Source organism: Camelus dromedarius, chromosome 7 (assembly GCF_036321535.1).
Source record: "Camelus dromedarius isolate mCamDro1 chromosome 7, mCamDro1.pat, whole genome shotgun sequence".
NCBI lineage: Eukaryota > Metazoa > Chordata > Mammalia > Artiodactyla > Camelidae > Camelus > Camelus dromedarius.
The window spans coordinates 11,198,608-11,211,108 of record NC_087442.1 but is presented as its reverse complement, the minus strand read 5'-3'; the positions used below and the strand labels follow the sequence as shown (position 1 = coordinate 11,211,108).

The window sequence follows — 12,501 nt, the reverse complement described above, 5'->3', positions numbered from 1 at the left end:
GGCAGGAGTAAGTAAGATGGGACACCCTTTTCTTTTAATGATGTCATTTGCAATTGAAATGTTTCATATTAGGCAGTTTAGCTCCTAATAGGCTCCTTAGAGTAACTTACTGATGATCATTTAAGCTCAAGTTCTTGACTTTCTCCGATGACATGTCTCTAACCTGGGAAAGATTCACGGCCCAATCTTCAGAGTGTTTTATCCCGGGCTTTCCTAGCCACTGGTGATCTTGACAGAGATGAACTGTTTCTGAACTTCTAAGAAAGTGGCTGGGAGCAGGTAGGACAGGCTCACTTCCTGAGGAGATGGCCTGTGAGGACGTTATGGATAACGGCATGCAGATCACCTAGGCTGCTGGGTTACAGAGCCTGTTTTCCTTCCCTCTCGATTCGTGTGGTCCAGTAGGATGGTAATAAGAGCCACACATGTAAGTTTAAATGTAAATGTAAAAAATGAAAAGAAAAAGGAGTGATTATTCTTAGTATGTTTTATGTGACTCCATACATCCGTAACATCGTCGTTTCAACTGGTGTTTAACACAAAATATTAATGAGCTAGTTTTCTTTTCTTTTCTTTCTACTAAGTCTTCAAAATTTGATGTGCCTTTTACAGTGACAGTACATGTTGATTTGGATGCTAAATTTTCAGCAGTTGGGAGTTAAGTGTAGTTTTCCCAAAACAATAAAGTACTGTTTAATGAAAAAATATTTTACATTAATACAATTTGTAGGGTTATATTTCAATTAGCAAAAAATAAAATTAAAAGTTTAGTTGCTCAGTCTTCTTAACCACATCTCAAGTGTTTAATAGCCGCCTGGACCATGTGGTCACCATAGTGGACGGTGTAGCTCTGACTTTCCGACTTGGAGACCAGAGTGATGGAGGCTGTGGAGTGTTACCCTCTTTGGTATTTGGCCTTGGGGTTTTCATGAACCCCACAGTGGGGGCAGAGAGTGGTCTCATGGAGTAGTTCTATGGGGGGGGGATGGGCATCTTAGAGAACCAAAAAAAAAAAAAATTTAGACAATTGTCTCTAAAATTCATTTCCACTAATACAGTACAGGATGACAGGTCTAAATATGGTGTGTGTAACTTTCACATCTTTCAAATTACAATGAAAATGAACAAAATGACTGCCTGTCATTAATGGAACATTTCTGTTTCTGGGTCCTAAGAAAATCAAATTTCCCATCTAAAGGGTTCTTTCTTTACTCTTGGATAAAATGTGCTAAAAACTGTCTTCATGATTTTCTTTCTTTCTTTCTTTCTTTCTTTCTTTCTTTCTTTTCTTTTCTTTTTTTTTTTTTTTTTTTTTTTTTTTACACTTTGTTATCTTGGAGAACAAATAAGAGTCCACTGTCTTTGGAATAGAGAAAATAAAACAGATTTTGATGAGGAAAACATTACAGAAAACTAGACATCAATTTTAAAATGGCAGATTTCTAAAAGTGCATGGAAAGGGAAAGATGGATTACAGATCACGGTGGTAGGCAATGTGACTCCAGGCGACAGGTTTCAAATTCTTTTCTCAGTAGTAGTACAACTTAGTTGCTATTATTTGCCAAGTGAAGTATTATGAGAAACCTCAATATATAACATAAATTGGAGCAGCTCTGGAGGGAGCAGGGCCACGCTGGCCCCCTAATCTCCATGGCAACTTCTGGGGGCTTCTTTATCACCCCGAGGCTGCCGTAGATTGGTATCGGAAGACACATGTCAAATTTAAACTCTGCCACTTGCTTGCAGTTTTACATTGGGAAACTCATTTAATCGTTAAATGTTGTTTTTCATCTATAAAATGAAGGAGCAGGAGCAAGCTCCCTGCAGTTCTGGAAATGCTTTGACATCTTCTGAGTTAAAAAAAACATGACTACTTTCATCTGCGAAAGCTTCTTATCATAAGGGAACTTTAAACAGGGGATGGAAATATTTAGTAATTGCTTACATGTGCTTCCAGGACCAGGATCCTGCTGCCTTTAGTGAAAGCAACTCGACGCTGCTGGATTCCTCCAGGCACTACCTGGGCATCCGCTACACCCTGCTGCCCTACCTCTACACCCTCTTCTACCGAGCTCACACCCAGGGGGAGACGGTGGCAAGGCCCCTCGTCCACGAGTAAGCTTCACATCATAATTTCACTTACCCTGTTAGTAGCAACAAGGGTAGTTAGGACCCTGGTGCCGTATGCCGTGCTGCTGTCCCGTACTGGAGCCTCCACCTGCCTCTCTGTTTTCCAGGTTCTACCAGGACCCAGCCACGTGGGAGGTGCACGAGCAGTTTCTGTGGGGGCCTGGACTCCTCATCACGCCTGTGTTATACGAAGTGTGTTTATAATCTAAACAACGGGGCGGGCGATCACACTTGTTCCCTTGGCTCTATGGCTGAATGAGCAGGATCCTGAGCACCTATGGCAGCATTTAAATTTACATATAAATTGAAATGATAGATTATGAAAGTTTGGAAATGAAAAAAAATAGTAATTTTTTTTCCTTTTTTATTATTCTTATTTTTTATTGAAATGTAGTCGATTTACAATATTAATTTTAGGTGTACAGCAAAGCGATTCAGTTTACATATACATTTATACCTATTACATATATTTCAGTTTCTTTTTCATTATGGCTCATTGCAAGAAATTGAATATAGCTCCCTGTGCTGTACAGTAGGTCCTTGCTGTTTATCCACCTCACATACAGTAATGTGTATCCATCAATCCCAAACTCCCAGTCTATCCCTCCCCCGCCTCTTTCCACCCTGGTAAGCACAGTTTGTTTTCTACATCCGTGAGTCTGAAAAATAGTAATTCTTGATCCCACTGTTTACCAAGCAAAGCAATCTCCATTTTGCAAAATTACCTTAAAGCTTGTTTCCTTAAATGTGGGGCCATGGTACTGACAGGGGCTTTAAATGTGGTGAGTTTGGGCTGGCCACCTGCCTGTGTTTCCCTTTGACCAGGGGGGACGTGCTCATAAGGTTGGGCTGGGAAGAGAGGAGAGGCGGGGAGAGAGTCCTGGAGGGAGAGAGGCGTGCTGGGCAAGGGGAGGCTGTTACCCCGCAGTGCACGTAGGAAGGACTGCAGTCCCCTCCCTAAGTGTGATTTGGGGCAGGGGTGAGTGAGGAAGTGAAGGGGAGGTCGGAATTATACTGATCAGTATACAAACATGAGACATGGCCCCTGACTCACATCCAAGGCCCTTGGAGCTGACATTTTAGGCGCAGCCTCTCATGAGAGGTCCTGCTAACTAGCAAGTGGTCCTCCTGGAAGGCTCTCCCAGGGGCCTAGCGGCTTTAGTCTCCCCAGCATCAGATTACACAAGTAACTCAGGGGATGAACTTTCTCTGCTTCTCTCAGGAGCCTCAAAGCAAAGATAACTTAATTTCTCGGAACGGCTCTGCTTTGGGCCAACTGCCCACTCTTTCTGAGTATCTGCACTTTTACTCCTAGAATGGGATGATCCCAGCCATCTCTCAGGGTTGTTCAGATGAGCATTTGCCACCACGTGTGGAGGTGGTGTGTAAACTGTAGAGGGGTGTGCCCGGGTTGCTCATTACTGTTGTTTCCCTAGGGTCCGGGGCCCGTGAAAGCGTACATACCGGACGCCACCTGGTACGACTATGAGACAGTAAGTGAGACAGCCCTGCTTGGCTGAGAGACCCACCCGCCTCTAGCAGAGGGAATGCTAAGGCTGCAGTCTTGGGAGCTCGGGGCAGGATGAGGGTCCAAGGTTTGACATTACGTTGCTTGTGGGCACTTTCCTGTGAAGATGGTCTTTCCAGATGTACGATGAAATAATCTGAATAACGGGTGGGTTTGTGGCAGTTTTCATTATATGAACCTGGCTATTTGCCTTATGCTCTGATAACCTTGGGAATTAAAGCCCAGTTGTGGAATCACAGCGTGGAGTAATCTGAAGACATAGAGTGGGCTGGAGTCTTGGGCAAGTCACTTCACTTTGGGCGTCTCTGTTTTTCTCTTCTTTAAAATGTCGCAGCTGAACCAGATCATGTTCAAGGTATGGTCCAAACAGCGTATTGTCTGATCTTTTTGCCTTTCTTGGTTAGAGAGAAGCCATCCAGTGGAGGAAACAATTTGTGGAGATGCTACTGCCGGATGATAGGATAGGACTTCACCTGCGAGGGGGCTACATCTTTCCCACCCAGCAGCCAAACACAACCACAGAGGTCAGGTAAGCTCCTCACTCTTCCAAGCTGTGACTGCTTAAGGGCTCCAGGGGGCAGGGTGTTACGGGAGAGGCAAACAGGGACTAAAAGTGGATAAACCAAGGGAAAACATCTCCAGTCAGTAATCTTCCTCACCTCCTTTCAGAGTCAGCCCACGATTGGCATCTTAGTCTTCATTAGTGTAAATGTAGCCTTGCTTCCTCTATATTCCATTGTCTTTCACCTTTCAACTGGATCAGATTCTAAGAGTAGTCAAAATAATCATGCATGAGGACTTCCCTATGGTCAGAAATTGTCCTCAAGTAGATTCCCTTAGGCATGAGAGAATGCACATTATATAGGAGATGAGAGTTACCCGGTGGAAGTCAACATAGGTTCAAAGTCAAGAGCCAGAAAGTTTGGGTTCAAGCCTCAGCTGGACACATACCAGATGTGTTGCCATGGGCAACTTACTGCTGTGTTTCTGCTCATCATTTGTAAACTGGAGATGGTGGTAGTTCGAGGTCAACTTCTTAGAGTAACGATAAGGGTCAAATGAGATAATAGAAATGATTTAATGTATATAAGACACTTAGAAGAGTGCTGGCCATGTGGTAGGCACAGTAAGTGCTGATTGTTAGTATTAACACAGACCCAGTTTTCAGCAGGAACTGCCTCCTTCTACCATTTTCTTACACTCATTCACTGCTAACCTCTGCTGTCTACCCACGCCCTACTTCCGCGTTTTCATGCAGGGTCAGTATCCACTCAGTATCTGGGATTGACTCAGGTTGTCTGTCTCTGGGGCATGAAGGAGGCTGGTTCAACATCATTCTATCTCTTCTTCATTCTCTGAAACTGAGAATTGCTTTTTTACAGTCGGAAGAATTCCCTGGGACTCATTATTGCCTTGGACTATAAAAGAGAAGCCAAGGGAGAGTTGTACTGGGATGACGGTGTATCTAAAGGTAGACGTCCTTCGGGTGCCATCACTATGGTTCTTCATGAAAATTAGTCTCTGCAGGCTGCCCAGTATGGTACTAACCCTCTTATCACTGATGCTTATTTCTGTAGCTTAGCATCAATTTATTCTTAAAGTTTGGTTAGCCAAGCACATGCATTAAAACAGATTTCAAATGAGCAACTCGTATGGTATTAATCTACCAAAGCAAAAGACATTATTGGATTTAGTTTCCTTATTCTTTTCTCTGGGGGTCACTATTAATACCAAATAATAGTACGTTTTGTTAGTAGATTTGGAAGATACTGCCTTGGTTGCTATTGAGTGGTAAGTGTCTAATTAGTGGAGGGAGTTTTTCCACTGTAAGATTTCCATGTAAGTACCCCCCATAAGCTTACGGTCTCACTATGTAAGAATCCTGCCCTGCATAGACTTAGCACTTATTAATATCCATTGACTATTATTACACTGTATGCAGGGCAGATAAAGATGAATAGGACAATGACATTGCCCCAGAGGGAGTCCTGGTCCAGCAAGACAGCTACAGTGTGCATGTGGATAACCACAAATGCAAGTCAAAATGCTTTAAATGCCAACAATATGGTACCCCAAAGTGCCATGGAGTTCAGAGGAGGGAGCAGTTACTGTGGGTTGAAGTGGCCCCGGAAATCTCTGAGGAAGTTTGCAGAAACAGGTGGGACTTGGGTGAGCGGAACTAAATGGCAAAGGCGTTCGTTCCTAGTGAAGAGAAGAGCAAGACTGCACGGCTGCTCGCTTCCTGTAGTAACGAGCCCTCCTCCATCTTTCTCTTTTAGACGCTGTAACTAAAAAGAATTATACTCTGTATGATTTTTCTGTCACCTCTGTAAGTACTGTTTTTGAGGTACTCACCATGCATGTTCTTTTCTGTGGCAGCTTTTTGAGTTTTTGGTTTGCTGTATGTGCTTGGTCATGTGGACTAGGGACAGTGCCTCACTTGCTGTGGTCCCAGAAAGGATTAACATTAAAATGAAAGTTTTTAATCTGTGGCAGACACATAAGCCTATAGAAAATTGCTATGGGTTCGGTGAAGAACTTATTTTTTTCCGAAACAAAAAAATCGTTGAGTTTTATGTGATGAGTCTTGGCTTCCAAGATGAGTCCTTACTTGAGGGGGCGCAGGTGGGTGGGGGATGTGCGTGGGGGGTGGTGAGGTGTTCAGTGCCTTTTTGAGGTTCTTCCATAACAGCCTTCCTTTCCAGCCTCTAAAACTTGGCTGTGGGAACAGGTATTCAGTGGTGGTTTTGAGAGGTTGGGAGGTGCAGAACATCACTTTGCCCATCTTAGAAGTCTGACTGTGCACGGGCAGAACTGTCTTTGGTGGGGATCTCTCTCCCCCACTTCTCCTTTCTTTTAAATTCATATTGCTTTTTAAATTACAGTTTTCATTTTGACATAATTATAGAGCCCCATGCAGTTGTAAGAAATAATACAGAGTGTCCTCTTGTACTCTTTACCCAGCTTCATGTGTAGGAACATCTTTAAAACGATAGTGCAGTTTTACAAGAACATTGACGCCGGTATTATCAAGATACAGAACATTTCCATTGTAACCAGGATCCTTCCTATTGTCACACTTACGTGTCTCCCCACCCTGACCTCTTCCTTAGCTCCCAGAAACCACTCACGTGTTCTCCATTTCTGTAATTTTGTCCTTTCAAGAAGGTTATGTAAATGTAATCACACAACATGCAACCTTGGGGACTGACTTTTTTTCGCATAGCGTAATTCCCTCAAAACTCATCCAGGTTGTTGCATATCAAAAGTCTTTTCCTTTTTATTTCTGAGGAGCATTCCAAAATACAGATGGCCACCTTTTGTTTAACCATTCTCTGAATAAGGGTACCTGGGCTATTTCCAGCCATGGGCTATTACAGATAAAGCTGCTATGAACATTCATGGACAGGTTTTTGTGTGAACACAGGTTTTCAGCTGTCTGGGATAAATGCCCAAGAGTGCAGCTGCTGGGTATTATGTAAGTGCGTGTTTAGTTTTATAAGAAACGGCCAAACTCTTTTTCAGAATGGCTGAACCATTCTACATTCCCAGCAACAATGCGTGAGTCACCCAGTTTCTCTGCATCATAACCAGCATCTGATGTTAATTTTTTTTTTAATTTTAGCCATTCTGATGAAAGTGAAGCAATATCTCATTGTGCGACATTTAATTTGTATTTCTCTGATGTTTAATGATGTTGGCCATCTTCTCATGTGCCTTTTTATTTGCCGTCTCTATTCTCTTAGGTAAAAGGTCTATCCAGTTCTTTACCCCACTTTCTAATTGGATTGTTTGGCTTATTTTTTTCTTCAGTTTTGAGAATTCTCTCTATGTTAGAAAATACTCTCTTCTTGGATATATGGTTTGCAAATTTTTTTTTTCAGTCTGTAGACTTCTCTTTTCATCCCCTTCACACTGTCTTCCACAGGGCAAAAGTTTTCATTTTGATGGGTCTAATTTATCATTTTATCCCATTTATGGACCATGGTTTTTGGCGTCTGGTATAAGAACTCATTCTGCCTTTGATCTTCAATATATTCTCTTATTTTTTCTTAAAAGTTTTACAGTCTTATCTTTTACTTTTAAGTTTACTATCTATTTTGAGTTAATTTTTATATAAGATGTGAGGTAGGGATGAATTTCATGTTTTGCCAACAGATGGCCAATGGCTCCAGCACCATCTGTTGAAAAGGCCATCCTTTCTCCATTGTACTGCTTTTGCAAAAAATCAGCTGGGCATATGTCTGTGGGATGTCTGATCTTTTTAAACATCAAAATGTCCCTTTTCGTCTTTAGTCTTCAGTTCCACTTCCTTTGTCATAAGTCAACTTTGTCTCTTTTGAACTGTGTTTCCCTGAATAAGTTACCTAATTTATCTGGGCTTCAGTGTCCTCATCTGAAGAATGGGGATCATTACAGCCTCAACCTCATGGTTTGCTGTGGGAATTGAATGATATAATATGTGTAAAGTGCTTAGCACAGTTCCTGGCACACAGGAAGCATTCATAAATTTTAGCTACCATCATTATCATTAAACTAAAAAGAAATAATTATTTGGGCACCATTTTGTGTGTATGTGTATGTCTGTGCCTTGGTGAGCCCATGAGTCTCCGTGTGTACTTGGGTCTTTTGTTTGCTTTTTGAGTACCTGTCTTGTCTGCTTGAAAATTCCATGATGTCAGGAATATATTTTCTGGGTAACAGAACCAATAATTAAACAGTAAACCAAAGCAAACACAAAATATGACTGAAAGATTTAGGACTGTTAAGAGTCATGGTTGACAAATTCCAGGAGGACCCATCACTTGGCTCCATTTTGAACCTCAGAAGTAAAGGATACACCTTAGATCTCAGACAGAAAGATATTGAGTGGTATTTGGGCACAATCAGAATGTGATACACCTGGTCTCTAAACTGACTTTTCTCCCCCTCAGAACCGTCTACAGGCAAAGATTATAAATAATATTTATATGGACCCCAACAACCTGAAATTTACAGATATTATAATCTTGGGAATGGACAAGCAACCTACTGACTTTATCGTCTTCCATAATAATGCCGCCACCTCCATTTCAAATGTTGTCTACAGTAATTCAACAAAGGTGGGATATAGTTCCATCCTGCAGGGCCCCTGCAGAAAGCCTTGGCCTGAGATTTCGACAGCCAGCTCTCCCTTGCTCTTTTGACTTTGGGTGGTCCCAGAGACAAGCAGCTTGCTGGGAGACCACAGGGAGGATGCAGAAGGAGAAACATGTACATGTTAAATATGGACACTTGAGCTTTATTGGTGTTAGAACTCTGAAAAAACCAGAAGGAGTAGGGACCTTGAAGGAAGGCAGATCTTCTCTGGGCAAATTTAGAAGTAGACACGCTGACCCAAGATGGGATACAATAAAAATACGAATCATCACATTGATTCTGGAGAGTATTTACACGTGTGTTTTCTCATTTAAGTTACAGACTTTCTTTGAGACACTGTTGATACTTTTCCTTAGTGTTTTAAGCTATTTTTATACCATCACAGAAAATGGGAGTTTAATAAAACACAAGGGGCAATCTGGTTTTGTTCTTATGGAAGATTCCCTTACATGATAATCTCTGACAGAAGATTCCAATTGTTGGTTGAATATTTCAAGCACTGGGAAATTCTCTGTTTCTTAGGGCAGCCCCTCCATTTTTGACGACAGATATAGCAAAGGACAAGAGTTTGGTTTTTAGGATTAGGCTGGATAGGTTCTAATCCTAGCCCTCCTGTGCTTTAGCTGTGAGATCTTGGGCAAAGCACTAAACCTCTCTGAACCTCAGTGTTCTGTTTTGTAAAATGGAGATAGCCTTGTTATTCACAGCATAGGATTGCTTTGTGGGATTAATAGAGATAATGCGTATAGAATGGTTATCACAGTGCTTGACCCATATAAATGCTGAATAAAGCTAAGCTATTGTTATTACTAACATTATTATTAAAACGTGTGAGCATCATATCCAGGAGGCAATAAATCTGAAATGAAGCCCTGCCTGTGATCTGCACTCCTTAACATGATCAAAGATCTTTCCATTCAATGTTCCACAGTGACTCCATGAGGTGGGAAAGGTCAGAAGTAAGCCAGGGCCATTTTCCTGGCAGGGAGATCAAAAGCCCCAGAGGAGAAAAAAACAATATTACAAATCCTGTGGCAAAGTGGGGTTGGACGAAGTGCTAGCTGTCCCCCGACCGACTTCCAGACCGTCAGGAAAGGACATCGTCTGGGTGGTTCCACCTCACCTGTCACCTGTGGCTTCTTGTCTTTCCTCAGGTGGTGAGCATCACCGATCTTGAGGGACTGGTACTAGGACAAGAATTCTCCATTGAGTGGAAGCTTCCTGTTAGTGACCTGGAGAAGTTCGACTGCTACCCTGAGGAGCCTGCTGTCTCCGAGGAGAGGTGCAGGCAACGGGGATGCCTTTGGGAGGTAAAGATCAGACGCAGACGACGCGGTGAACAGGAAGTTGTAAAAAGTGCCTCACAAGTAATTAGGCACCTAGGAAACACTTTTCAAATGCTGATAGGTTGAATGGTAATCATTCTTCAGGAAGAAAATGATTCCATGCCAACCAATGAATTATTTTGTCAGTTTCGTGTGTTAGGTGGTCAGTGTTTCACTCAGGTTTCCTGAGTCAGGAAGAACTCATGGCCACTCTAGCTCTCTTTCCTCCAACCATGGCATTTAAAACCCTACTTGTTTTTTAGTTTTTTTGGTTTTTTTGAACATAGCAATAATACACTGGGAAGGCATTGAGTATTTTAAGTCATTTTTTTTTCAACTATTGAAGAGTCCAAGCAGAAAGGTCAGACTCTTTCTCTCCATTTGAAAAATAGAGAGAATGAAGGCCAGAGAAAATAAGTGAGTTTCTCAAGACCACTTGAGGGGCAGTGGGGACACCGGGAGCAGAGCCCAGCCTTAGGATCCCAGTCTCCAGACCGGGCGTCCAGCTGACACGTCACTCCTCACCTGTTAGAGGAGGCCAGTGTGTGTCTGCGTTTTCAGATGGATGCACTCATTTGCTTCCATGACAAAGTACCACAAACTGGGGGACTTAGCACAACAGAAGTTTATTATCTCAGGGTTCTGGGTGCTGGAAGTCTGAGGTCAAGATGTCAGAGAGTTGGTTCCTTCTGAGGGCTGTGAGGGAAACTCTGTTTCGTGTCCCTCTCCTGGCTTCTGGTGGTGTGCTGGTCATCTTTGGGGTTCCCTGGCTTGTAGAGGCATCACCTGGTCTCTGCCTTCATCTTCATACGGTGTTCTCCCTGAGGGTGTACAAATTTCCCCTTTTAATCAGGATCCAGTCATGTTGGATTAGCCCTATCCTGATGAGCACATTCAGCTCGATCATTTGCAAAGATCCTATTTCCAAATAAGGTATCAGGTGCCTTATTCACAGGTACTAGGGGTTAGGACTTAACATCTCTTTGGGGGAACGGAATTCAACCCACAGGAATGGGCATGGTATAAGAGACAGTCTGCGTTGACCACCTTCTTGAGTAACTAGAGCCTCGCAGTGGGGTGTCAGAGGCTGACAGAGAATTCCTCCTCTTGTTCCAGCCCACAACTGTCCCTGGCGCGCCCACCTGTCACTATGACACCATCCCTAATTATGCTGCCAGTAACATTCAGTACCTGCCTACGGGCATCACCACAGACCTTTCCCTCCTAACGGCTCCTGAAGCAGCACGCGCGGCGGCACCGCCTCCATCATCGCAGGGAAAGCTCCTCCCACCTGCAGCTGCAGCAGCCGCCGCCTCTGATCCTCTCTCTGCAGAGATCAGCTTTCTCCGCCTGAGTGTGACCTACCACACAGAAAACACGCTGCAGTTCAAGGTAAGCCCGTGTTGCCGATTCGGATCCCCAAAACGAAGTTCTTAACTTAAGCTCCACGCAGTCACCAAAACACCTTTCAGTCCAAACCTCTCGTTTTACACATGGGGCTGCTGAGGTCCAGAGAGGTGAAGGTCAGAAAGTTAGGCCGGACTAGAGCTGGGATGTGACCTTGGATCCACCAGGCTGGTGAATTTCCTATCAGGATGAGTGCACTAAGTCATGAACATCCTCGAAGAATCATCCCTTAGCCCTGAGAAGTGTGTCTGCTTTGCAGGAAGTCAAGTTAGTGGCATTAACCCACTTCCAAGTTCAGAGTTACTTCTCTAGCAGTGGTTCTTAAACTTTAGCTTGCATCAGAATCACCTGTGAATCTTGTTATACGTCAGATTGCTGCGCCTTATCCCCCGGGTTCCCAGCCCGAGGATTTGCATCTCTAGCAAGTTTCCAGGTGGTGCTGATGCTGCAAAAGCAGGGGCCACACCTTGAGACCCACTGTTCTGCTCCAGTAGAAACACAGTGCGAACCACCTAAGTTTTCCAACAGCCGAATTTTTAAAAATGGATTTGAAAAGTAACCAAGCGAAATTAATTTTAATAGCACTTCATTTACTCAGTATACTAAGATTTTATCATTTTCCAATGTCATCCAAATACAGTTATCAAGAGAATTTAATCACATTAAGTCTTCAAAATTTGCTGTGTGTTTTGAGACAGTGAGTCTCAATCCAGACAACACATGTGGTCGTGGAGACCACCTTGGACAGCTCAGCTTTGGACACCGCTTTTCACACTTGAATGTTTGAAGAATCACCCTAGGGATCTTGTGAGAATGATTCAGATTCAGAAGGTCTGGGGTGAGGCCCAAGATTCTGCAGCCCCAGCAAGCTCCCAGGTGATTCTGCTTAACGTCGTGAAACATTGTGGAAGCTGCTTTTGGTCTAAGAAATGGTTTTGAGAAGCAAGGCTTTAGACAAAACTTGTCTAATAC

At 43.1% G+C, this 12,501-nt stretch overlaps 1 protein-coding gene across 1 annotated transcript in view; it reads left to right on the top strand.

Moving 5' to 3' along the window:
• MGAM2 (maltase-glucoamylase 2 (putative)) overlaps positions 1 to 12,501 on the top strand; it is an 81,686-nt gene that overhangs the window by 30,234 nt on the left and 38,951 nt on the right. The window contains exons 17-25 of the mRNA XM_064487798.1: positions 1,958 to 2,115; positions 2,238 to 2,322; positions 3,567 to 3,623; positions 4,063 to 4,187; positions 5,041 to 5,129; positions 5,938 to 5,987; positions 8,593 to 8,760; positions 9,952 to 10,107; positions 11,239 to 11,514. Coding sequence (XP_064343868.1) covers positions 1,958 to 2,115; positions 2,238 to 2,322; positions 3,567 to 3,623; positions 4,063 to 4,187; positions 5,041 to 5,129; positions 5,938 to 5,987; positions 8,593 to 8,760; positions 9,952 to 10,107; positions 11,239 to 11,514 — 1,164 coding nt within the window. The remainder of the gene's footprint in view (positions 1 to 1,957; positions 2,116 to 2,237; positions 2,323 to 3,566; positions 3,624 to 4,062; positions 4,188 to 5,040; positions 5,130 to 5,937; positions 5,988 to 8,592; positions 8,761 to 9,951; positions 10,108 to 11,238; positions 11,515 to 12,501) is intronic.